The sequence below is a fragment of the Oreochromis niloticus genome, linkage group LG10 (genome assembly GCF_001858045.2).
Source record: "Oreochromis niloticus isolate F11D_XX linkage group LG10, O_niloticus_UMD_NMBU, whole genome shotgun sequence".
Lineage (NCBI taxonomy): Eukaryota > Metazoa > Chordata > Actinopteri > Cichliformes > Cichlidae > Oreochromis > Oreochromis niloticus.
This window is the reverse complement of record NC_031975.2, coordinates 11,871,569-11,898,705: the sequence shown is the minus strand read 5'-3', so window position 1 is coordinate 11,898,705 and position 27,137 is coordinate 11,871,569. Positions and strand designations below refer to the sequence as shown.

The 27,137-nt window shown below is 42.7% G+C and overlaps 1 protein-coding gene across 6 annotated transcripts in view; it reads right to left on the bottom strand.

Moving 5' to 3' along the window:
- Positions 1 to 720: 720 nt before the first annotated feature.
- sipa1 (signal-induced proliferation-associated 1) overlaps positions 721 to 27,137 on the bottom strand; it is a 37,709-nt gene continuing 11,292 nt past the window's right edge. For 4 of the 6 annotated variants that reach the window (XM_019363817.2, XM_019363818.2, XM_005472069.3 and 1 more), the window contains 15 exons: positions 18,770 to 20,380; positions 17,946 to 18,070; positions 17,680 to 17,868; positions 16,015 to 16,189; positions 15,589 to 15,692; positions 14,493 to 14,650; positions 13,583 to 14,189; positions 13,223 to 13,497; positions 12,375 to 12,764; positions 10,154 to 10,280; positions 9,934 to 10,066; positions 8,883 to 8,981; positions 6,701 to 6,773; positions 5,408 to 5,486; positions 721 to 3,669 (listed from right to left, as the gene is read on the bottom strand). In XM_019363817.2, coding sequence (XP_019219362.1) covers positions 3,526 to 3,669; positions 5,408 to 5,486; positions 6,701 to 6,773; positions 8,883 to 8,981; positions 9,934 to 10,066; positions 10,154 to 10,280; positions 12,375 to 12,764; positions 13,223 to 13,497; positions 13,583 to 14,189; positions 14,493 to 14,650; positions 15,589 to 15,692; positions 16,015 to 16,189; positions 17,680 to 17,868; positions 17,946 to 18,070; positions 18,770 to 19,877 — 3,786 coding nt within the window. In that variant the 5' untranslated portion in view covers positions 19,878 to 20,380 and the 3' untranslated portion in view covers positions 721 to 3,525. Of the gene's footprint in view, positions 3,670 to 5,407; positions 5,487 to 6,700; positions 6,774 to 8,882; positions 8,982 to 9,933; positions 10,067 to 10,153; positions 10,281 to 12,374; positions 12,765 to 13,222; positions 13,498 to 13,582; positions 14,190 to 14,492; positions 14,651 to 15,588; positions 15,693 to 16,014; positions 16,190 to 17,679; positions 17,869 to 17,945; positions 18,071 to 18,769; positions 20,381 to 21,070; positions 21,285 to 25,466; positions 25,589 to 27,137 lie in introns of those variants that run through there. The other 2 variants (XM_005472073.4, XM_005472070.4) reach the window with 2 other exon arrangements.

Genomic DNA, 27,137 nt, shown 5'->3' with positions numbered 1-27,137 from the left:
CAGTTTGATATTCAGCAGGTCGTCTGGACCACATCTAAACGCCCAAGCACACTGAGTTGCTGCCATGTGATTGTCTGGTTAGATATTTGTGTTAACAACAGGTGTACCTAATGACCTGGCTGGCGAGTGTATTTCTTCCTGCCTTATCATCATACTTTTACGTGTTTTTAGTAATCTGATTTGGTCTCTTTGACCTCTGTGTGACTCTGCTCATCATGTTGCTACCAAACTCTGGGCTGCTTTCACCTGTTCCTGACTTTGTCACAGTCGTTCTGTTCTTCGACAAATTCACCCGACTGTTCTGGCAAAAATCAAACTTTCTATAGTTGCTAAAGTCTAGATCTTCACCAAAAACTGGATGAAGATTATTCCTTTAAAAGGTCTAGAGTTTAGAAATGTCAGCCAATGTCTTTTCTCACAGTTTAGTTTTTCAAAGAGTGACCTGCCTGCTCCGTGATCCACAAAATCCCTCAGATTCCAGATTTGAAAAATCCAAGCCAACACAGAATAATTCACATGATTTCTCCTTGTAATCTGCTTTCAGGGTATTTGATGTCATATCAGGTTAAGCAGACGGTGACCGTTGTCTCTCCCAACATTTATCCCTTTGAAATTATTAAAGTGCATTTTTAAAAATCACTCAATCATCTCTAATAGGTGAATCAAACCAAACTGATCAAATTCACTCCTGGTTAGTGTCGATTTCATCATCAGCCGTCATTTTAAGCACCTTTTTCCTTTTTATTCACTTTTAAAAATCATATATATATTTATATGTCGCTTCTCTTAACAATCTGTGGTACTCGTCGAGCTGTGTGAAGCTTCGGTGATGCTTGAGATTAACAACACACATTTATTATTATCTGACCTTCGGATCACGTGGCACCCAAATGACTTTTCCTCAACCAGCGGGATGAGACCAGATGTTGTCGTGGTCTCTTAGAAAATCCTTCATCTGGCACAAAAAAATAAAAATAAAATAAAATGGAAATAAAGCAAAAGTGCAACCAAAGTCAAAGAAATGAAAACTCTAAGCTGGGTTAGCATACATTACTTCTTTTTTTTTTAAGGTAGGCACAAAGTCAGAGAAATAAGCCTTCACATTAACACCAGTATGACCAGTTGGACCATCCTTTCTGATTTACACATTAAGGCGTACCTAATGGTGTTATTTTTAAGACCTTATCAAATATGAAAGAGCTATAGCTGAAAAAGCTCGAACAATAACAAGACCCATAGTTACATTAAAGAGTTTCAGATAGCATTTTGTCATCTTATATCATAGTTGCTGGTTGTCTACAAAAGAAAGTCAAACTTAGAAGCAAGCCCACTTCCTTTCTGCCTCGTTTCACATTTTCATCCTCACGACTTTCCTCCAGTTAAAACAGCTACAAGAAAATCCACATTTGCAATGATTAATAAGTTACATTTTATAGATACACACATACGGAGGGGAGCTCAGAAGGTGCTTGGCACATTCTCATGCTTCACCAACCTCTCCTACAATCTAAATAACTATACAAGATACAGTAAAACGGGTCTTCTCGGAGCCCTCGAGGCTTCAGCATGAAGAGGAGATCAAACAGGAGCCCGCCGGCCACGATTAATACTCGTCTGCATTGGTTATTGGTCATCGTCCTGCAAAACGGAAGGCATACACAACCCAATGCACTAACATGGAGCAGTTCAGTTGTACATACAGTATCTTCGCATACTGATAAAGTTTTCGATTCATAATTTAATCTGTATATACCGTATCTTAATATGCTGGTACCAGGTATTCACAGTGACTCTAAAGTAAAATTACAAGAGGAAGTTTGTACAAGAAACAACGGATTCTGGGCGTCCAGCGAACGTTTGGCATTCCCATTTTTTTTTTCCTTGGAGTTCAGAGTTCAGAGTTTGGAGATTAGTTTGTGTGGGGTTTTGGGAGAGCTGCCTGGGCTTTTCGTTGGCACTGAGGAGAAGCAGTCCAAAACTCCTCTGAACGCACTTTGTTCGTCAGCAGTGGACACAGAAAGGTGAGGTAAGGTGGCATCAGGGGGATGAGATCTCACCACCTTCTTATGTTGAACAAGACGTTACCTGGGCAGCCTAAATAAAGTACAGTATGTGCCCCACCGTGGGTTTAATTTTTACAAAAACAAAAAAAAAAGGGAAAAAAGTGCAAGAATGACACAGAAACACACACACACACACACACAAACACACACCAGGGTGGAAAGGTAAGACTTCACCTATCGTCCTTACTGCCACCACTCATGAGCAGTAGTAAACAATTACCCCAAAAATAGTCACGGTAGACACCCGCCAAACACAAAACATATTTAAATACAATATTCTGTATTTCACTATCAGTTCAAAGGTGCTTTTATTCGGACACCTAAAGCTATTTTGCCAGCTGAAATAAAAAGCTGCCCTTTGGCATTCAGTGGTTCAGGCCAGCAGGAGGAGATCTTCTACAGTATGGCTGCTACAATAGTGAGGTTAGAAGATAACAGCTACAGGCAATCATGGAAGGAAGCCGGAGCAGTTCTTTCCTGCAGTAGTCTGTGTCTTCAGGAGAGGTATAACCCTTATTCAGCGTCCCTTTAACACTCTTTTTTTCCCCACACGTACTTCAGACAGACAAGCATGCTCAGTTCATTTTTTTTAAGCATTTCCAGTTTACGGCTTTTTCTTTCTTTCGTTTTTTTAATAGTCTCTCCCTAAAAAAGAGAATTTCTTAAATACAGTACTACTGAGAAGTGAAGAGGGCAGGGAGTGTGATGTCCTTACGTAATGGACTCTGAAGCGAGTCAGTTACAGTCATTACATCTTTTGAAGTAGAAGGCTGCCTACAGGCTTGTAATTCTCATGTCTCCCTCCTTTTTTCTCCCTCCTTCTTGTGTTTTACATCAAGGCCTTCCACACTATCAGCCAGAACCACACTCAGACATTGCAACTACATGTCTGGCAGAGAGGATAGCAGTACTACAATTCACATATATTACTGGTGATATATATATATATATATACACTTTGTGTGTATATATATTTACATACATAAACTATATATATACACTTTTGGTCATTTTGGCTAAAACACCACCAAACATGCTATTCAGCGTCTCTCAGTCTTTTTAAGCAAGTGCTATTCAGCCCAGCTCGTCAAGTATTTGAAGCAATATAGACGCACACACATCCACTCACACACACCGAATCATACATACACACACACACACTACTAGAAGCACTCTGGCATAGCACATCAACACAGCAGGCTGTGCCGGTCAGCCTGCAAAGGTCATCACAGGGTGTTAAATGTCTTTTTTTTCCCCTAAAAATTGATTTGCATACTCCCTCACCAGCAGGCAAGTCCAGGATTCAGGACAAGAGACTGTGAGATTAAAGAGGATAGGTATGTGTGTGTGTTTTCAAATATGTCAGAACAAAGTAAATGTGTCGAGCGTAAAAAAAAAACGCACTGTACGATTTGCATCACTCCGCTGATTTCCGTGCGTGCACGCACGTGCGGCGGTGAAGCTAACAGGGCTTGTTGACGTTGCACAGCAGCTCGGTGACTTTGATGAGACGGGCCACCGTGCTCTGTGACTCCTCCTGCAGCCGCTGGTTGTTCTGCCTGAGGCTCTGCACCTCGGCCTGCAGCACCGCCTTGTCCTCCTTCTCCTGTAAGACATCGGCACACAACAGAACAAAAAAAAAGCTGTTGCTCAGATGGCTGTGGCAGGAATGGGAGGAGAGCGGCAGGTGCACCGGTGGCTTTAAGCAACTTGTGGGTACAAGTCATAGACTGTATATAACAGTCTCTGTATGCGGTCTTTATATACAGTCTATGGTACAAATAAACACACAGAGTGATGAGATAAAAACAACACAATGTGGTGTGAGCAAGAATAAACTCGCATCCCGAAACAGCGCAGAAACAATTAGTCAATCATTTGTTTGAAAGAAAAGATTTTTTCTTGTTGTTGTTGCTGTTTTAGACATTTATCAGGTAAACACAACCAAACATTTGCTGACTTTTCACTGTTGCATATCATTTATTAAAATCAGTGCTTTAAGGGCGTCTTACAGTGGGGTGTAGGGCTGCAACTAGGGGTTATTTTCGTGATTGAAAAGTCTGATGATTATTTTTCATTGAACACTTTCACCGATCGATCACATGCCAGAAACTATGGAAAACAATCACATCAAGCTCGCAAAAGTCCAACTTAATGTTTTTTAATATTGCTTGGTTTTAAAGTAAAACAGAGAAAAGCAGCAAATCCTCATATCTGAGAGGCTACGGCACAAAGAAGCATTCACTTTCTCTCAATCAACTAATTGTTTCGGCACCAAATGTTTTGTTTTTTGTTTGTCTTGTTCTTACAGCATTGGAAATTCGGAGGTGAATGATTAGAAAAATATCCATTAGATCTCTCAATGCTGAAAATAGGTATAGTTGCAGTCCTAAACAAGGACTTCAAATAGAAAAACTGCCATATGTTTGCTTTGTACATATACAGTACAGGACATATACAGTGTTTGGCAAAAATAATAATAATTAAAAATAAAAAAAAAATCGCAACACAATGCCCACTTGTCTGTAGTAGCCATCAGATGTGGTTAAAGGCTCCGGAAACGTTGCGTAAAGTGGCCTTTGAGTTCCTGACACGTGCCGTTTTCACACATGCTCTGCACCGCCGATCTTTTCTATAAATCACCCGACGGGGTTGCGTGCTCGAGCGGTATAAAGTGCACAAGAACGAGTGATGAGAATCGTGCAGGTAGCTCAGTTCACAGCGAGTGCGCGTCACAAGGCGGGCCTCCCGCTCGCTCTACACAGGAAGCACCCCTTTCTGCACCGCTTTGAGCATTTCCGTTAGTAAGAACACTTCTGACGTGAGTTAAATACGACAAAAAAAGGGGAACTGTACACAAAAGTCCTGATGTGACTCATCAACATCGTCTGGAGTTCATGTGTGAAAATGGCTACACAGCATTCAGAGGTATCGACATGAAAATAAAAACAAAAACAAAACAAACCAACAAACAGAGCACATCATCACATTATCAGAGCACTGAAGGAGTTGTCATAAATACATGTAAAAATGTATAATACTGGAATTTCAAAAGAAATCTGATAATAATTTCTGTACACGAAATTATAAATAAATAATGATTTTTTATAGTGTTTTTTTTTGTTGTTTGTTTGTTTTTCGTGTGTATTTAATGCATCTGTATAGCTGTGATTCGACATGAGTAAACAAAAGGCTGCACTGGCAAATGGAAATCATCTCTCCGCAGTGACAGAAGCTTAGCGATTTAAGTGATAGTTTCTTCTACCTGCTGATTTTTCTGCTTGAGCTGGGGATCCCTGAAAAATGTTACCCACAGAGAAAAACATTCATGGAAGTCAAAGCACCTTTTGCAGGTCATCCTGCAGCTTCTTCAGCATGGCCTCCAGCTGCGACACCTTCTCCTCCAGGTGGCCTGGAGAGTCACTGCAACAGAGAGCGGCAGTGACACTTTGTCAAAAGCGATCACATGACGATGACTTCATGATTTCCCCGTTTCTAATCCGAACAAATAACAGAATATCTTGGAAAAATAAATGCATGAACATAACACAAAGCGTCGGGGTGTTTCAGCTTCCCAGCCATCAAATCAACAAAAGCCTGCAGTGGAAAGAAAAAGTTTTCCCTTCCTCTCGAACGAAGTGTGTGAACTTTTCAATTTGCTTGATTGCTCGAGACGCCATCTGTCACTCTGACAGCCTCGGAGCTCGACGCTTTGTCCCTCCTGCCTTTTAATGAAACTTGTAATACTCACACATCAATTTACAGTAATTGCTACATCCGACGAGCAGAGCCGCTCTGAGCGAGCGCAGTCATCCCACGATGCATTTCGTCTGACTGCGGCTGTACATAATAAGTCCACCCCACGGAGCGAAGCGAAAGTGGCCTCCCAGCAGTGAATGTAAAGTGTGAGAGGTTTAAACGAAGGAAAAGGGCAGAAATTGCAGTAGCTTAAAGTTTCGTGCTGTGGCTGCGTGTTTGATCTTTAAAGAAACTTGATTTGGTTTTCATCACGATCGCCAAATACGATCTGACAACTGGGAACGTAAAAGCTGAGGAAAATTTTGAACCGAAACCCTCCCCCATATATTTATCAATTTGCGTGTTTAATAACACAAAGGTGGAAAAATGCGCTCTAACTGCTGTCAACGTCACTCCAATTGTTAACTATAATGTATGCATAACTTGAAAATGTTATCGTTGCGTTTTTGATGTGAACTTTAAAAAAAACTCAAAGAAATATTCACACCTTTGTTTTTGCTTATCTACTGTTGACATTTGTTTCTGTCTTTGTTTTGTCTCCAGCAGTTCTGCAGGACTTTGTGTGTTCAGTCTCAGCATGGAGGAGGCGAACAAGGCCACTGCAGAAAAGTAAAAATGGAGCTACAGTTTTAGAGAAAAAAAAAAAGCCACAGCAGTGAGTCACACACAGAACTGCATCACCGAGTCAGCAAGGGGCTTCTCTTTATGGCGGCGAGAAGCCATCACGTTGACTCAAACAGCTGGATGTAGTCTAAATAACTGAGCGAGAATAGAGGTGCCGCTCTAATTGAATTGAGAAAAGGGAGTAATTCAGACAAAGGCGCTAACTACAAAGACGTTGAACTGCTTCGGCTTAGACGCACTTTATAGCAACCCACCTTTCCTTTGATTCTTTTGGCTTGCCGTCAGTTTGATCAGCGCCTGCTTGGGAGGGGTCTCCGGCTTTGCGGTCTGCGATAAGGAACATTATTCACATTATTATAATGATCATAAGTGATATATACAGTAATTAAATAAAATGTGATGGAGACAAAGATGTAAAAGTTGATGAAGTCAATAAAGATGTTTTGACTCTATGAACTCCTGTGACAAGATCTCTGCTTTTATAAGAATTAAGAGGGTAAGTAGGAGTCAGATCCTGCTAATCAGTTGCAATTGATTAATCGTCCATCAGCAGGTGTGATCACCTCTATAAAAGCAGAAGTTTTGGTAGTTTGCTGCACCTACACCTGCACCTACACCTGCACCTACACGACTCAGTTAGCAACTTAAATGTTAAAGTTGGTGTAGGTGCTAATCCTGCACCATCATAATAATGTTAAGATTGCAACCAGGTAGTTGTGATGTCATTAGCTTTGGAATATCAGGAAAAAAGAAAAAAAAACACACATTTGTTTTTATATAAAACTCTCATCTGGAATAAATGGTAAACATTTCAAGCCGCCTTCATTCTTCTTCTACCATTCTCTATTAATTCATACAATATATTCATAACAACTATATTATCAATTTAGGTTTGCTGTTTAACATTACTCATGTTGGTTTTCAGAAAAGTGTTAGCTAACTGCTTGGCTAATGCTAAATGAAATCTCAGATAGCCTCACTGGTCAATAGGGATGTTGATCCTGGACCAACAGTATAATGATGAAGTAGGCGCGACACCAACATGGGAGTAGGAGATCATGTGTTAAAGGTCATGTATGGTTAGAAAAAGACTAAAAAAGTACGACTTATTTGAAAGGTTTGCCAGGAGAAAACCTCTTCCACAAAGATTTGTGGAACAATGTCCTTTGGACTAGATGTTTGGCATTAATGCCTGATGCCATATTTGGCTAAATCGCCTCATACCAGCTGTCAAGCACAGTGGTGGAGGGCTGATGGTTTGGGCTTGTTTTGCAGCCACAGGACTTTGCACTCATCAAGTCGACCGTGAACATTTCTAGAGTCAAATGTGAGGCCATCTGTCGAACAGCTAAAGCTTGGACAATGATCCTAAGCACAGCAGCACATCTGCAAAAAAATGGCTGAAAATGAAAAAACTCAAGGTGCTGCAATAAGTCCAGACCTCAACCTGACTGAAATGCTGTGGTGGGAACTTATTAATGCTGTCCATAAACAAATGCCTGCAAACCTCAATAAACTGAAGCAACATTGTAAAGATGAGTGAGCAAAAATCCTCCACAATAATGTGTAAGACCAATAAAGTCACACAGAAACCAATTACTTCAAGTTATTGCTGCTAATCGTGGATCTAAAAGCTACAGAATCAGGGATGTTCTTAGTTTTTCACAGGACTGCATGCCCCCCTTTTTACAACACTTTTATACAACATGCAACTTTTTGTGCCCAAACACACCAAAGAACATACCAACATTTCTGACATGCTACGAGTTTTTCTTTTGATTACACTGACATGCGAAAACTGTAGTGACTGCTCATTTGATGCATTGTTTGCTTGGCACCATGCTCGCATTAGCTAACTGTTCCCAACAAATGATGCCCTCGGGCTGAGGGCTGTTGACATGTCCGGCAGACAGGTAGCATTTGCAATACTGTTTACTGCCAGTTATTTTTTATTCTTTTCGTTAAGGTGGTGCAACAACAGTGCACCTGAGCACACAAACTGGGAACCCTTGTGCTACGTGGCCAAAGGACAAACAACTAGATCTCTCATTTAAACATCTATTCTGGACAATCTGTTTCTTATAGGAGCTCTTGCTCCTCTAAAAAGAATTTCCAGCATCTTAATTCTGGCTGCAGTGATTTGCTTCTATTCAGCATTAGCGAGGCCAGATGTCGATGTTGGGCTGGGCTTACAGTTTAGTCTTTCTAAGTGGTCTCAAAGGTGTTTGATAGGGTGGAGGTGCAGGCCAAGCGACATCCATCCAGCATGCTTTTAGTTATAGCGCATAATGGGTAGCTAATTAATTCAATGTTACAGTTATTTACTTACAGTAAAGTGAGTCTATTTTACTGTGATTGTGCAGAACATTTTAGGAGCTTGATGCATTATTTACAGTCTAATCCACATTTATCAAGCATATATAAACAGTTCCTCACCCTCTCGTGACAAAGCCTCCAGGATGTTGCGGCAGGCTGTGGCCAGGTCAGAAATCGACTGCCACTCCTCCTCAGTCGAATCTGTTGTCTCCGAGAGAACTGTAACATAGAGGAAAAAGTTCACTGAATATGCCTCAGATTATAGGTAACAGCGCAAAAGGACTGGGATCTGTGAAGCAGCTGATTCCTTCTGGTTCTGCAATAGCAAAGAGTCCCCACCTGGGGGTGCTGCTGTGTTACTGCTGGTCAGATTTTAGAGCACAGATGAACTGATGTGTTATCGGCTGCCGGCCTGGCCATGTCAGACCAACTTAGATGAAATTTATAGAAGCACGCGATCAAAATATAGTACATGAGAGTTACGGTGCAAGACAGGGAGCTTTAATATCCTCTGAGTTTTGGTGAATTATTGTGAGAACTGAGTTTTAATGACATTCAAGGTAGTGAAATGTACTGGTTTAAGACATACTAAGAAGCTAAATTTCATTATTAAGATGCTTTAGAAATGAGAGAACATACTGTGAGCCAATCAGACCCTGCTTTCCACCCCCGAAAAAAAATATCAGAAGACTCTGATGATGAGAGGATGAGCAAGTGTGCTCTTACGGCAGTTAAATGATGAGCCTCATAGTCTCAGTGGAGGCAGAGCAGATGGTGTAAGAGGGGTTCCTTGATTTGGGGCTGCCTAAAACTCCACCCCTCCCACTACCCATCTGTCCCCCTTTTATCCCAGCCTTGGCAGGGGGTGGCAGCAGAGCAGGGATGATATTAGATTAGCGGAATAGGGGGCAGCGTGGATGAAAGAGGAGGAACAAAGGGGATGCAGTGGGGACTAAAGGGAGGATAATGAAGAGAGGATTTTAAGGCAGAGGAAATCTGGAAAAAGGAATTTGAGGTTAAATCAGGCAGAGATGATTTGCAAACATGTGTAATTGTTGCATTTCGGCTTCATTTAAGCTGCGGCTGTGTCTGCTGTTATGTCTGAATGAGATTTTTCCTTTTAGATTTTGTTATGCACATACAATGAGACTCTAAATAAGCAAGCACTTACTCTTGGTGATAGAGTTATGAAGACTCAGGGCTCGTGAATTTCTTTCAGCTCGGTCCACACTTGACAGCCGCGAAGACGAGAGAGAGGAGTCACTCGCCGAGGCTTTGTCATCGCCAAACTCGGCCCCCGTGAACTGAAGACAAGACAGAGCTTGAGATGAAGGAGAGACAACGGTGTCGGAAAGGAGATGGAGAGGTGCTGCGGCGTGCTGGTTTTTCACCTGCTCGTCATCGAGGGGAACCTTCGGTTTGACTTCCAGGATCAGATCAGGTGTGGCATCCCTCAGCTCCCCGATGTTCTCATAGATGTGGTGTTCAACCTTCAACCCCACATTGTCATACACGTGCCTGCACACCGTGGGGGAGGGAAAGAGGGTGTTGAAAAAAAAACCCAACGAAAATTGGATGTTGAGGCTTCATTTTTTAAAAACCAATCTAAAGGTCAAAACAGAAACCAGAGAAGTAATCTCCAGGATGGCTCAGATTTGAGCCTGATTCACATTTACTGTGGTGCACTCACTGAATTATCTGTCAAATATATCATGTGATGCCGTCCAGTCTAATTTCTCAGGACTACTTTGTGTGACGATAAAAAGAAGTCAAATTCGATTTAGTGAGCAGCAGAATTTAATATTATCCTCATGAATATTTCCTTTATGCACAATGTTTTCCTCAAGCTAACCAGTGTGGTTAAAGGGATTTACCCGAGACAGACGCAGAGGGCCTTTGATACTCAAGAAAATGAGGAAAGAGTGCAGAGTGCAGAAAGCAAGCTTGCTTCATGGCTATCATTCTTGACTTGTCTGCTATTATGGTCCTTGAAGATGTTTTTGTTTTGCTTTTTATTAAGAAAAATCACTAGCAGGAGATGAACTGCTCGGCTAGCCAACCTGCTTCATGAGAATTAGAAAGCAAGCGGTGGAAGGAGTCTTCAATTTCATTTTCTGAAGAAAAGGGCAGTTCGTGTTAAATCAGGAAAAAGGGATTATATTCAGGGGTGCACATAAGTGGTCCGCAAGTGCGCATGCGCTGTCAAAATAAAAGACGCGCACCAGATAAGAAGTTGCAACGCGCGTTTGCGTACATATAAAAGGCACTGTTTTTGTCCGCTAGAGTGGGATTTTCACGGCATATTCTGCACCACATCTCTGTGCGTTCATCATTTGTTTGAAGCCAGCTCACGCAACCACTTTTCCGAGAATACGCGCTTCTTTTGCGGTTCGGACTCCTTCTGACATTTTTTTGGAGGTGGAGGAACACCAAAGTAATTGCTTAAAGGAGCTTGCTTCTTCGACATCTTTAAGAGTTCTAAACAAATGTCTGTCCTCCAGAAAATCTTATGTACGCAAACGCGTGTTGCAACTTCTTATCTGGTGCGCGTCTTTTATTTTGACAGCGCATGCGCACCCCTGTTTAGATTATCAAAAGTGAGCTCTATGACTGTGGGGATGTTAAATGTGCTATACTATCATCAGCAGTCGTTGCTTGAGTAGTTTTTACCATGATATATGCTGATGAAACCTTTCTGTTATCAACTCCCTTAATCGTTTATTTGTGAAAAAAGAATATTGTGAAAATATTGTTCCTAGTTAGAGATCTCCGACTGATATCGCCAAACTTCTGTTCAGCCTGAGAAGATCAGAAATCCTTCTTCAGCTTCAGGACAGCCGAGAAGATGAATCTTCACATTTGGCACAGCTGCCCTCGCTCTTGTTTTCTCATGAATGACTAATAACTGATTTAAACTTAAACTGTTTGTTATTAATAATTTTTAACAATGTTTCATTTGTTCAGAAAGAAACTATAGTAATTATAATAATAGATAAAAGAACAAGCACGAGCACCACAGCATCCATCTGCCATAAAGAATAACAGTGGGAGTGAGCTTATCCCAGCTGACACTGGGACTGAAATACAGTGTTTTCCTCTGAAATGTAGTCAAGTAGAAGTGAAACATAAGTGAAGACTAAAATGTATCGCTCAAAATTGAAGGGAGCTCTTGAACAATTTGAATTTTGAAGCACGATATTGATTTCTGCTGACTGCCGTTACGTCCTTTTCATTCATCAAGATCCAATGTGTGATTTGCGTTCATTTTTTTGAGTATTATATCTTAGTGTCAGTTTACTACACTACACTTTCTACTTGAGAAAAAATAAAGTTAAAAAAGCAATTTGAACAGGAACATCAAAGTGAGTATACAATGTCAAACATTTAAAAATCGAGGCGCTAAATTCCCTGAAGATAAAATCAGTCCGTGCCTCAACTTCTGAAGTGACATAAAAACAAAGTGACAGAGATATTGCATCATCAGCAGATGCATTTAAATAGCCTATATGAAATCTAGCTTCTCTTTTTTCTTTGATTTTCATTTCTTGTGTTTCTTTATGACACCGCCGTAACACTTCAAAGAACACTTCTATAAGTTTTAGTCACACTCACCCCGCGTCGCAAGTGTCGCTGTAGGACAGCTGTTTTTCCAGAGAGTAGCTGCGCGGGAGCTGCGAGGCGCTGCCCTCCTGGCCCTGCTTGGCCGGCTGGTCCTGCAGAGATGTGGCTCGTAACAAAGGTAAGCTGGGCATTGTGAGGAGCGAGTACGGATTGCCCTCGCTCTCCACTTTATCGCAGAGCTGCTCTTCGCCCTCGTCGGTCTCCACCTGCGCCTCCTTTGTGTCCGGCTCCTCGACCCCGCCCGCCTTCACATCATCATCCTCTTTTTTCGCCTCCTCCTCTTCCTCCCTTTCGTCCAGCACCCAGGCCTCTCCTGACTGATTCTCACCGGGCTTGCATTCTGCATCCTTGATGGCTTTCAGATACAGCTCAGAGAAACTCCTGCAGAACATGGAGGAAAAAAAAACATCACAGACACAAATTAATAAAAAAAATAAGCTGAAACTAAGATGAGATGGGAGGAAAAATATCTTTGACATCTTTGTGAGAATTTGCGCTTTGTTGTAACAGAAGAAGAATTTTGAGGTGGAAATATAAATAAATGTGCAAAGGCATTCGGTTAAACATTGGTTATATTTATCTAAACAGTCCCCTCCACAGCTGCTTCTGTCCTGCGTCTGATCTGAGCTGAATGGAAAGGTGGTGGTAGCAGCAGTGCAGCATGTGACAGTGTGATTAAAGATCATTAGAGGGATTGACTTGCTTCTAGTCAGCTGGTGTGACACTGACTGCAGGCTGTAACCCACTAAAGAGTGAGAGGTGAGTAGCACTTGTGTTGTTCTGATCTGACCTGTCCCACAAACCCTGTTCAATACCCATGACTCCCTTCTCGTCCCCACCTGCGAGGCTTGCCATTCTCGTCCGGTGGGATGACGGTGATGTGGATCTTGTGGGCGGTGCGGAGCAGCCTGGTCCTCTCGTCGAGGCTCAGGTGAACCAGCGAGTGCCCGCATAGCCGCACCACGCGAGCCCACAGCTGCAGGCCTCCGCTCTCAGCGTAGCAAAACCGCTGCAGCTCCGTCACAAAGCCCTCCTCGTTCATCAGGAAACCGGGCTGCCCCACTCCGTCACGCAGGGGTGTGACCTCCAGCGCCTCGCAGCCCCTCGTAACCAGCTGCAGAAGAGCAGATCCGGGTGAAGGAATGAAAAAGACGTAAAATAGGCACGCAGAAATTTCAATTCGGGTCACAGTCACCCACCTCAAGCCTCTGCACCACCTCTCGTATGTCTTCTGCCTGGTTCTCCATCATGCTGATCGACACCGACTCCCCGCGCTCGTAGAAGATATCTAAGCAGGGCCCCCCGTCTTTGGGCTCTGTCACTGCCTTCCAGCCAATGACATCGCGACAGGAGCAGTTGAACACCACCTTGCGCGAGTACCTCTCGATGAGCACCACCGACTCGGCCGACACGCCGAGCAAACAGGGGAGCTTGTGCTCTCCGGCCTCCCATTCATCGATGCTGTTCACCATCACCGCCCACACAAGGGCCCCATTGCTGTGCAGCTCGGCCCCTTTGGCGCCCTTCATCTTGTCTTTGCGCTTTCCGCCCAGGGAGAGCAGGGGGAACTTAGTGGAGGAGTCTATGGGCGTGGTGGTCACGTAGTTTTCTGCCAGGTCCTTCAGGTATTCCTGACGCGTACGGGTGGCCATGGAGCGGAACTTCTCTGCCTTCTCTGCAGCATTTTCAGCGTTGACCGCCTTCGCCAGGAGGAAGTCTCTGAAAGCGGCCGAGCGAGGGAATCGGGCACCTTTGGGGAACAGAGGCCCGAATAATGGGATGTCTTTAGAGCGTGTCACAGCCACCCTGAGAGGAAGAGAAATGAGGAGTGAGGAGAGGGTGCAGCAGGAACATTCAATCTATGTCTTGTTTTGTTTTGGAGTGTTGTTGCCCCGGGGCACACGCAAATACCAGGATGTGACTCTAACACCCACAGTTTTTAAAAAATTTTTTAGATTGACTAAAAATCCTTATAGCTTACTTAAATCTGCTACTTCTCACACAAAAAACCCAAAGCCCTGATTTCTTTTCCTAAGTGCTCTTTTTATTTTAGCTGCTGAAAAAAATGTACAAATTCTTATTAAACCCCTGCGAATGATGGAGTCAGACCTGTAGTAGGTGTTCTCGGTGCAGGGCTCGTGAACTTGCACGATGATGAAGACGTGCTGGAAATGGGAGCGGATGGACTTTGGAGTAAAGGGCATAGCGCCCGGCTCCTGGAACACGATCGTCACAATGTCGTTACCGATGTGGCGCTTCCGCAGCAACTGATGAGACCAAACAGAAACACAGACATTAATTAAACCAGAGGCCATTGCAGCTAATTAAACCTGAGAACAGTTACCTACCAAACAAAAACATTTAAGGGAAGAGCAGACAGATAATGCTTTAAGACAGGCCTACAAATTAAATAAGCGAGTTCATCATAATAACGATCGTGTTTTACCAAATGGCCCATTTACTCATGACTTCTTCCGTTTTAATGCTCTGTACATGACGCATTAAACGTGAACAAAACAATGACGATTAATCATGTTTATTAGAATAAATAAACTAAATAAGCAGCTGTAAATACTCCTGCGTCTTTTCATCTGAACTTCATTAATCATACTTTGGGAGATTTGTTATGATTTGAATGACTTTTCTTCATAGACAAACATATAAAAATATGATTACAAAAACCCAAGATACAAACGCAGGCTTGGCTGTAGATTATTTCACCAAAGCTACCGCAGCCTAAACCGCTGCTGCTGCAGAGGCTGCAGATTAAAGAGGCACTGCAGGGTCTCATCACTGCCATGTAAAATCTTTAATCTATATTAACATGCAATGTCCAGTTTCTTTGCAAATGACATCAAACAGGCTTAAACCCTAGACGGCACGTTAAAACACGACAGCCGGATGAACACGCAGAAGACGGCCTGCGAGGCATCAGTGAATACCTTCATGGTGGGAGTGAACACTGGGGGGCAGGATTTTTATGTCATGCTTGTTGTGGAGCGCAGAGGCTTTTTCTGCGCTTTTACCAAAGCACGACGGTATGAAGAGAGCTGGGCAATGAAAATCGTGGCTCATTCAGTCTTTTGAAGAATACTGAACAAAGGCTGAAGGAAGACTGGGATTCTGTGGAATTGTGTTGTGATACACAAAGAGCAGGAAAAGGAAATCATGTGTCACGAGCCTGTTAGGTTGTGGCTGCTGTTACCTGCTGTGTGTTGTTGGCTGTGTAGGGCAGCATGGTGGACACATGAAACATAATCTCGTAGTCCTGGTAGCGCGTGTAGAGCGAATGTGTCCCAGTTGAGTCGGCTGCACAGGTACACAGAGAAAGAGACAGACAGGTAGAGATTTAGCAGAATCAGTCAACGTCTCTGAAGGAAACACTAAACTCAGGCTGTCACAGCCAGGGTGAAATGTGTCCCGTTCGCTGTTCTCCGCTGCTCACTCAAGGGAAAACAGCTCAGAGATAATCAGCAGTGACTATGCTATTTTGCAGGCATTACTCAGATTACATGTGGCTAGATAGGAGTTATCTTCGGCTTTCTGTGGTGCATTGATGCCCTTCAGATAATCGTACTGCGACAAGGTGAGATGTAGCCAATAGATCTGAGTGTAAGTGTCTGTAGCTCACTTTTGTTGTCCAGCTGAGCTCGGTATTTTTCCCAGCCCTTCAGTCGCACCCGTTCCCCGAGCAGATCCAGAAACTCCTCAAATGCTGGCCCGGAGCTCTCGTTGTTGTACATGTCTTCCTCTGAGCTCTGCCCGGCCCGGCAGTACATTATCCCAACCTTTCGCTGAAAATTCAGCTGGAAGATAGAGAGGCACAAATGTTTTTGAGCACTGGAAAATATACAGAGTTAGAGTCAGAACTCTAATTTCTAACCTTATTTGATATTTTACTTTACAGGAAAAGGCGAGGGAGATGCTGAATGCAAACAGAATGAAACTCATCACAGCGCACAAGACTTTTTTAACCGGTCATTTCTTACAGTTTTACACTTTCCACCCAGATCACTTTGTGTTTACACGCCAATCTGCATTTAATCATTAGTTTTTATTAAACTTGCTCTTCCACAGCGTGTCTTTTGTCCTTTCTTCCTCCCATCACCTCCAACTGGTCGCAGCTAATGGCTGCCCTGATGTACTGGAAGTTTTCCTTCCCACTGTCACAAAAATATTTGGTTATAGGGGTTCGTCTAAATGTGTTTTTTATCTCTACTGTTGAAGAGCCTTATACCCAGGGGCGTAATTTCCAGGGGGTTAGGGGGGTTATGACCCCCCCAATAATCAGACCCAACCAATATGACCCCCCCCAATAAAATTATGAATTATCTTGCATAAATAGGCTGTTGATTTTTATTACTCATTTCAGGTATTACCAGCAAAATAGTTGCATGTTTAGTCATCTTGGAATTTACCCAGATTTATTTATTTATTTAGACAGAGATCTTGCCCCCCCCCAATGTTCAGCACAAAGTTACGCCGATGCTTATCCCTTACAGTATAAAGCATCGTGAAGGGACAAGTGTTGTGGTGATTTGGCGGCATATAAATAAAATAACATAAAATTGAATTAAATTGAATATAAAACTTCAGATGTGGGCTAGAGAGCACCTACAGGATAATGAATGAGCTTCAGTATTTGGCAGGTTCTGCAATGTCAAAAAAGTCAAAAGAAATAAGAAAATATGGGTTTTTAAAAAACTACTTCAATGTTGGGTAATTAGCAAAAAATATTTTGTATCTCACTAATTAAATGTTTGGTACATTTTTATATTTATTAGTACCTTTTGATTTCATTATTTAAAACCCATAATTTGTTTCTTTTGAGTGTTTTTCAAACAAATTGGAATACTAAATGTTTTGGGCTCAGGATGCGTGACAAACAAATGTTAAAATTTCTAATCACGACAAAATATGAAGTGTTAATTAAAAACAAATTGAAATTTGAATGAATCTTACTCAGTGAATAATATTTGCAATAAATACAGAGGAAAAAGCAACGGCTCCACGTCAAACAATACAGTAGAAAGACAATAAAGTGAGAGCTTTTTGCTTTTTACTCTTTCTGCAGTACATAAACAACTTGAAAACAATTAGCTTATAGCTCCAGTTCTAATGGAATGGAAGCAAATGTAATAACTGTGTTAAATGACCTCTTGGACAGCAGTTGTAGGCTTTTGACATAAAGTGGAGAAAAATACACAAACCCTATCTGATGCCGTTTGACACAATTCACAATTTTCTGCCCGACACATGCAGCAGTCTTCAGTATCACCGGTGTTGCGTTACTCACCCCCTGTTCATCCAGTTTGAGCAGGGTGTCCCGCACCTTGGGGGAGTTTGAGGCCAAGCGAAGGCAGTGCTGGTTCAGCTCAGGCATGATGAACTCCAACAGCCTCTTGGGAGTCAAGCCTCTGGGGGTCGTGTGTCGAGCCGCAGAGGGCACCGACTCCTCCAGGATGGAACCTCGCAGAGTCTTCAGCTGCGGACGGGATTCACACTCAACACATCCGGTCGAATCAATTTTACACACAGGACGGGAGAAGCGTGCTGCTTTACCTCTGTGGTGCGAAATATGATTCTACAGTTGTTCTGAGCGCCGCTGGATCCTTCTTTCTCCTCTCGGCGGAAGCTGATGGCCACCGGCCCGAGGCGCTCGTCAATTCCAAAAAAATTCTGATGTTCTGCGACGGCAGGACAGACAAATAAATACTGAGAGGAACAAGACCGGAAGACCCACAGTAGATCAAACAACTATCAGAGCACCTATAAGGCTTATAAGGGACCTGTACAAAAATTATAACAGAGGGGAGGTGAGGGGGATTTATATGGAGGACCAAAAATGGCAACATAATGTAAAATGTAAAAGAAAGAGGTTCGAAACCCTAACTCTATTTAACATTTTCATTTTCATCTATTTCATCTATTTAAAAAAACAATCTCAAAGTTACTGATATTTACTTTAAACCACCTCTCTAAGCAGAAGACTCTACCTCTTCTTATCAAGGCAATATGATGGTGAACTCAAGAATTGCTGAAAATAAAGCCAAAATAAAATTTTAAAAAATCTATAAAGCGTTTATAAAATTGTTATTATAGCCATCTGATCAGTGATTCAGGTGCAATTACTCCTACCTACTGCACTGAAGGGAAACTGAGGGCTCTCGACCCTTTATTACTCATAACACACACAGTAAACACTCATATAAATAAACACTCACAAGGAAAGGTTAAAGTAAAATAAAAAGCATAAAAAAGTGACTGAATGATTTTCACATGGCCTTTAAAGGATGGGAAAATTCCTAAATCTCGGCGAGTGTTAGACTTAACAGGGAACAGCTGAAAAGTAATTGATGGTAATCCTTTGACATTGTGACACGTACCTTTCATGTAGAAATACTTGCGATAGTAATGGGCTCCCAGATCAGCATGCTCTATGAAGTAGTTGCTCTTGCCCTGCTGCTGCACATTGCTCTCTCTGGGCTCTTCCAGCACCGAAACTGCATCGTTGGGGATGCGAAGGCTAGACCAGAGTCCCTTCCTTCCCTGGGATCGACCCAGGCCCGCCTGCTCCTCTCCTCCAGTCTCGTTGCGGAAGTGGGGGCAGCTGAGGAGGAGCTCGTTATCGTTGCCATCACCTTCGTCTAGCATCATTGACTGTTCGTTGTCTTCTGCGTTCCCCGTGTTGCCACCCCCGCCCTGCGCAGGTGAGGACGGGGTGGACAGGGAGAGGGGACGGGGCTGGGAGGCAGCTGAAGCCCCTGAGGTGATATTCTTTTTCCGTCCAATGCTGTCTCTGTTTGTGGCTACCTCGGTTAGGTCAAACAGGATGCTCTGCACGTCATAGTGAGCAAAGCTCCTCACCCAGGCTCCGCCCACGATGTTGTCATATGGGACTGGTTGAGGGACCTGAGAGGTCGTGGGTTTAGACTTTTTGCTAAGACCTTCAGGCTTTGGTGGCTTAACGGGTTTTGGGCCATCCACCGTGCAAACACCTCGAAAGTATCCATCGGGTTCTGGAGGGTGTCCCTGCAGCCCTAAAAGCAGGAAAGGGTCTTTGAAGCGGAGGGCACTTGGACTCAGGAGTCCCTGGTCGTCTGCTCTTGGCTCCTGGGCTTGAGTCTGTCTCTCGAGGGATGACAGGCTGCCGTACTCCCTGTGTAACAGCACACCTGTGTCTCCCTGAACCCCAGCATCCACCTTCTCACCAACCGCTCGCGCTGTTTTTCCCCCCGCCTTCCCAGAGGAGTCCAAGTCCCCAAGTGTGACGTCGCTGTTACTTCTCTGCATGATGTGCCCCCGGCCCATGGACCGCAGGGTCAACCCGGCGCGGCTCGGGGTGAGGCTGTCCGCTTCGGCCCCATCGCCGTCCCTTCTTGGCGGCCACTCCACTACACCCGTTTCCCTCTTGGGGTCAAAGTTGACTGCTGCGATAGGCGGCCGCTGATTCTGACGGCGAAACTTGCGAATGAAGAGGTCGTCCGACTGCATGGTGTCCACCTGACAAACCAACTCCAGTCCAGCGGTCTTTTCTCCACTCTGCTCCAGGGCTTCCCGCTAACCCCACCCCCCCCAGTTAAATTGTTGTCCCGGTCTCTATGGCGCTGGTGTGAAATGGGAACACTGAGCGAAAGCAGCAAACTTAGTCCTCATTCACACCACTTACGAAGGCTGACCTTCTTCTCCACCCTCAGGCTCTCACAGATGCTGTGTGAGACACTGCGCTCTGTCAATACGTTCCCAAGTGTGGAAGATGAAGACACGCGAAAAAGTGCTCCTGCTTTCTGCAGCGGTCCATCCAGGTGTGCAGATGTGTGTTTAGGTGGTACTCCAGTTGCGGGGTGCTCCTTCCTGTAAAGGATGTGAGGATCATCACTGGAGCCTGACTCTGTGTCCTCTGAGTAAGAGAGGCTCCTTATGTATCAACACAGTGTCCTTCCGTATGCACGCTTTCAGTGCCTGCGGCCTCTCTTTCGGTCTTATCCACCGGCAACCTGTACAGAAAACAAGAGGAAGAAAAATATAAGTTTGGACCCCACCGTCACATTTTACCCACACTGATATAATCTTAATCAACAGCTTTATATTCAGCCCGTAGCAGCTCGCCAGAAAAAGATTTGATAAACAAGTATTGAATTGCAACAATAAGGCAGTAAGCAGGTCTGACGTGTGTTTTATTGTTGAGTAATGCCTTGTACCTCTGTTTTCTGTTTTCCCTCATTATTATTCTTTCCTTTAGACACTTTCCGTTCCAAAGTTTCCCTAAATAGTTCCATAGCAAACTTAATACTCACCACATCCACCCTGCACACGCTCACAATAGACAGTATTAACACAGGGGAGGGTCCTTCCTGGCTTACTGACAATGTGCCAGCATACAAGCGAAATAAGTGTACGCTGTGTCTCTTACCTCCCCTCCACCCCAACACTGTGCGTTCACACACCACCAAACAGTTTTGTAGTTCACTCCCGCGCCAGCATTCAAACAAATACGCCAGTATCGACAACAAAAAGCACTTTAAATAACTGCAAATGCCGTGCTTTGGGACAGATATTACTTTCACTAATTTGAGAGTCATTGAAAGTCAAGAGGGTTTGAGAAAACGACAACGAAGCAGAGTGCTTCCCTGTTTTTAAGCCCTAAAAGAATTCATCTTTTTTTTGTTTCAACAAAGCCGACTTACCGTCAAAGTGGATTCTGTCCTAGGTACAGATCAGCCTGTTTGTGTCATCGTTTGTTGCTCGCACCCTGTTTTGGACCAAACTGACGTCAATCAACTCAAGCTGAAACCTTTTTGTCGCTCTCAATAAGGTATGAAGCTTCTTCCTGTCTAGTTTTTTTTTTTTAAGCACCCATCTCCTCTATCGAGCTTGCAGCCTAAAGAGCAGGTGCAGCGGTGCAGAGCGCACACACATTCACATCACACTGACTTACATTCATTTCCTTCTCCCAACGCTAACCGCTACTTGCATTAAACCCCCCCCCTCTCTGTCTAGAGGTTTTTATTTTGTCCCCGAAAAGGTGTCAAGTCCCCACAGCGTGATTGTGTAAACTATTTTAGGTCCCCACAACATGCGCAATACAAGTACACACAAACACACACAACACAAAAATATGCCAAATGGTGAGGAAGTCACAAGAAATCTTGGTTTCCCCTTCTTGCTGTCGCTCACGTTCGCTTCATTTTTTTTTAAACAAAGAGAATATATCAACGTGCAGTTTAAACTTTGCCGCTAAAAAACGTATTTTAAAGAAAAGCAAACGTTGAATAAGGATCAAATTTGTTCATTTGCTCGCGTGTCAGGATATGCTAATGAACGTGAAGGTCATGTTATATCATCGATATGAGCACTGTGAGCAGGAAGTTCTCTCTAAAGGAGATTGCGTCTAGGTTTGAAAAAGGGGAAACAATGATTATTAGACTTCTCTCTTATTGTTTATTCTAACAAATCATTCATTGGAACACATTCAACATTGTCTTCAGTGCCTATTTTTCCATTATTGTGACAATATGCGTTTATAGACATGTTATAATTGATCTGAACTGTGTTATAAACTAATAATATACTAATAATATAAGCTGCCATAGATTTTCAGAAGCTGTTTTGTGATTTCTCACTGATAAAAACTCAATCTGCATTATGTGCAAACCTCTCGATGACTACTTCAGACAAACATGCTGTGTTTTCGGCATTAACTTAAGTATATTTAGTGGAATATCCTCAAGTTTCTAATCCAGCCTAAAAGCTATCACCATCTGTAAACACTCTAAGTCTAAATTTCTCCTCAGGTTATTTAATCCCCAAACTTTGTAGAAACAAAGCCAAGGACGTGACCTCAGCGTTCTCCGTGGTACCTCGAGGCTCTGCGTGTACGTAAATGTTTATCCTTATGGCTGGCTACTATCTGTAACAGTGTTACAGATACACTGTGGTTCAGTGTAAATGAGTAATATGTGTAACTATGTGTAAATATGATATTACTTTCATATCTGTCTGAACTAGAGTGAAGACGCCTATTTTGCATGCCTGGAACGGGAAAGAGAAAGCACGCTGAAGTACTGAACTAGTCTTCTCATTTTTAGCACCTGTGATTGAGTCGGGGTTTCACGTGGAAGCCCAGAGCGGACTTAATTAACGCGACAATCTTAATCTAATACTGAAAAATTAAAATGCAATTCCTGAATTTTCAAAAGTGCTGTTCACTCAATATCGTTCTCTGTTTAGCGCATTGTTCCTTTGGAAAACAAGAGCCATGAGCTGCCCTCATGTTTTAATTTTGAACTTACATCAAATGTGCCTGTTGATGTTTTAGTGTAGCTGCATTACATAAGGGGTTTTTGCTCCATTTGAATTTCATCTACCGCAGAGCTTATTCAGTCTATGTAAATCTGCTGTTTTACTTTCTATTTTGAAATTGTGAAAGGTGGATATTGCTTGCGATGTATTTTAGTATTATAGTATTGTTTTAATTAGGACCCAGTAAGCTCCCAGACTCCTCTCTTTCATGTGTGACTCCTGATCTGACAAATGAGCACCAGTTAACCGCTTTGCTTGCCTCTGTGTGTGTGGAGTGCTGCAGCTTCTGACATTACAAACCTGCTCATGTTCCCTCCTGGAAACTTTCAGATGTTCAACACCCATGTGAGCACAAATGATCTGTGTCTATGCCTATCTGCAATCATTACATGCAGCGTCATCTGCATGTTTCACAATGCTTTGAAAAAGTGTGAGCAATCAATTCTCTCCACTGTCTCAGAGTGGGGGTGTAGATTATTGGCAGCAGGTTGTTTTTGGAAAAAAAAAAAGATTTAAAAAAATCGCAGATTGCTTTCATGTTGTTCCAACAACAATCTGAACGCCTGAGGTCCACCAGAAGCACTCCTTCTCTCCACCAACACACAGTGCTGGGTGAACTTGGACACTTATCAGTCGGCCTTTTGTAAAAAATCACATGTTCCTGAGCTTCTCGGGACCTCGAACCATGAATCAGTCCTTGTTTCCATGGCAACCTGCCTGGTGCCACCCTCTCTATGTGGCATGTAGTCCAGCGAAGCTTTAGAACAACCCTGTTTACCAAAATAGCTCCACTTTTGTCAAACAAGCCCGCGACTGGTGACGCTCATGTCAGCGCCTTGTTCATAATCCACGGCAAACTACAAGAACAAGACAACGAGGAAAAAAAGGTGGACGCTGTCATGCTGCGACTTCCTTTCATAGAATCAAAACATATTTGTGACTGATGGGATTCATATTTCTCAGTTTTTAAGAATGAAAGTTAGTAACAGACATTATATACAGTAGGTGTCGCATACATACATGTGTATCAGAGTGATGGCCGCAGGATAGCAAAAGTGAAAGTTTGCACAGCAACAAAACGCATCTGTGCATCCCACAATTTGTCTCGATGCTCCAGCTTTGACAAAGTCTAACAACATTACAAAATATTACGGTAGCACTCAATCTGCAAACACATCACAACGTGTGACTGTTTTCCACAGTGCGCCAGCTGCTTAACATCTGCTATAAATACGAACACACGCACGCAGTGGTGACCTTGTTAAATTACTGTTAAATGATTATTAGGATTACAATAACTTACTTTACACATATGCAGTGCACTTCTGTACCAAATACATGTCACAACTCATTTACCACAAATTAGTTCTCATATTTTTTTTGCATGAAACCAGAAATATTAAATGGACGTTCCCAAAGCTCATCTTTATGATATCTATAGGTACTTCTCCAAATGATTACTGTAGTTCCTCATAGGTTCCCATTGTTCCTGAGTACCTGAAACTGATCATAAGCATAGACCTATGTGTTCTGCTTTTGCAGTGTTTTGCCATCATAATCAGAGAGAAGTGAACTGGAAGCATCTTTAAAAAGAAACGGCACCGAACTTGGTCAATTGGATTGATTTGCATGTTCACATGGGCGTATTTTCTACAGCTGAGGGAAATGTACAGAGTTTCTTTCATGCAAAAGAGAACTTTTACACTTTTACTAAAAAAAAAAATGCCTGCCTTTTCCACGGCAATACATTTGCCAAAACAACTGGCCATGCATGAATACACAAGGTTAAAAATCCATGTCAGTACAGTGCATCTTAAATTGTAAAAAGTCTCATTTTTGTCAATTAAAATACCCTGTAATAATGATTAACGAGCTTCAGAGCCCATGTTGCAATGAGATAATAAAAGCTGTGTCACCTGTTAACACTGTCCTGACCCCGAGTGCTTACTAGGCATGATGGGTGTGTTTAGCTAGAGGTTTTTTTTCTTTTACAGTTCAGAATAAGCCTCTAGGGGTGACTATGCATGGAAGCACTATTAGTCCAGATACCAGAAGGGTAATGAATCTGTCTGTTTGACAGACTCTCTGGATGTAGTGAACCAAGCCTGAACCTAACTCTAATCAAAGTCTAAATCCTGAAGAAGCAGTAGATTCATTGTGGGTTTTAGCCACCACCAGGCAGTGAGGGTGACTTCACATGTGTCAAAGAAATAATTAGCCACAGTAACTCTGCAACTGCAATTTATAGACACAGCACCCAAAATGGTCTCTAGTTTGACACTGGGTGAAAGGGTAGCACTGACCACGGGAGATGGAGTAGAGGCATTATTTCTGTGGCTTGGCCCTTTTAGCTGCCTCTCAAATTCTTTGCTAAGTGTTTTACTACACAGCGGATGATTCATCCATCCTGAGTCCAGGTCCTGGTCTTTCTCAAGCCATGCCTTACACGCGTTCCACATGAAGCCAGACGTTAGATCCCAATAACAGCAACAGCTTCAACGGAGTCTGACGTTCTGATGTTCGGACAAAAAGCATCAACATTGATTGACCAGGTGAGTCTCCTCAGACGTACCAATATATATATATTTTTCCAGCAGCTCTTAACTGCTCTGCACACTCGGTTACGTCGCTATTCATCAACTTGACCTGCGTTACTCTTCCAATAATTTCTAGGTTTATATTCCCCCCCAATTTTTCCAAACCCGTAAAACACTATTTTAAAATCTCACGATTTTTCTTTTTTTTTTTTTCTGTTTGAAAGCAAATCAGTCCCTTTCTTACCTTTGAACACAAAACGTCTTCAACAAGATCTTCAACAGAGCCACACTGGTGTCAAAAATACATATTCTCTCTGAAGTCACTGAACTGAACTGGTAACACACAGAAACTGTCCTGTGTGTTACCACGACAGAGAAGTGCGTCATATACCTTGTGAAAAAGTACAAAGCAAAGAGGAACTGGTGTTTTTGTCCCAGCCCCCTCAGGTTTCTGTTTAATATATTTAGGAAGCCATTATTTGCATTTTTAATGGGGTTTTTTGCTACTTGCACATAAACTGCTATGGCACAAATCATTGATAACCAGCTTAATGTTTTCCCGGGATATACCAAACTGAGCAATTCTATGAGCAAATATCAGTCTGGCTTAAACCAAACTCTAATATGACCATAAGTGGATCATCTCATAATAGGACTGACTGAGGGTGCAATAAAAAATAACTTATTAGATATTAGGCTTGAGACAATAAACAGTAACGGGAAGCTCTTTTCTCAAAAGCTTTCAGTACAGCTGATTGTACATTGACTGTAAATGTACATGTGATGATTCTGTATCTCGCTGGTTTAAAATCTATTAGCAGTAGAGGATCCAATATCATAACATTGCTGTTGCTACTAGAAAAAGGCTAAAGCTGATGCCATCATTGTGATGTTGTTCATATTCTAACACAATAAGGATAAACAGCAGGTCGCTGTCTGTGGAGATGCTGCTCGACTTTCTTTTCCAGATATAGCATGTAGCATGACACATCATCTACTACAAATACGCACAAACGCGCCTACATCCACAGATTAATCTACGTCAGATGAAGCAGGAGTTGCTGGAAACTATGCTTGACCTCCCCCGATGCTCTCCAAGCCACAGTTCGACCACCACATTACCAGAAACTTGACCCGTAACTGTCTGGGCTGGCTAGCGCAAACCACTTCAACTGTTTGAATTAAATGGCATCAATAAAGAGCACAGAATGTGATTTGGTCATGATTTACACCTTCGTGATCTGGTTGCGTTGCCATTTAAACTGACTTTTCCCCACACGTGATCTCTGTCATCCCAAATTAGGGAAAACAGCAGCTTCATTCTCCTGCCTATCATCCAAAACTGCAGGTTGGAACTGGTCCTATATAAATAATATATAAAAATGATTGTCCTTTACAGTCAAAATAAAACAGTTTCTTTGTTTTTCTATTTAGTTATATATTCAGTCGTATAACCCAGGCATGCAACTCATGCTCTCCAAGATTTTTTTTAAAGCTCCATTGCATCTGCTAAGATCACTGGGAGGCTGCTGCCTGCTTTTTCCTGCAGATATTCCCATGATGCAAGAGCCAGTCTCTATCCCTGAGAAACTTAATAATACATGCAGACAGCAGTGTTTAATACTGCGTCGCAGAACTCAGCCTTAGGACGGTAATGATCTCCGTGTTACGCTCGCATGCTAAAACAGTTTATTTCAACGCCAAGTACTGCTTCCACCCATCAGAAGTCATGACAATATATGGCTCTTGATTTCGTCGCAAAAACTAAAACCTGAAACTTTTAAGCGAAAAGGGAACGTGAACAGACTTCCTGTCATAAAATAAGCTTCTGTAAACATAACTTATCTTTCACGCTTGAGCTTTATTGCACATACTAGTACGGATTCTAATTTTCATGCTGCAACATTGTTATACT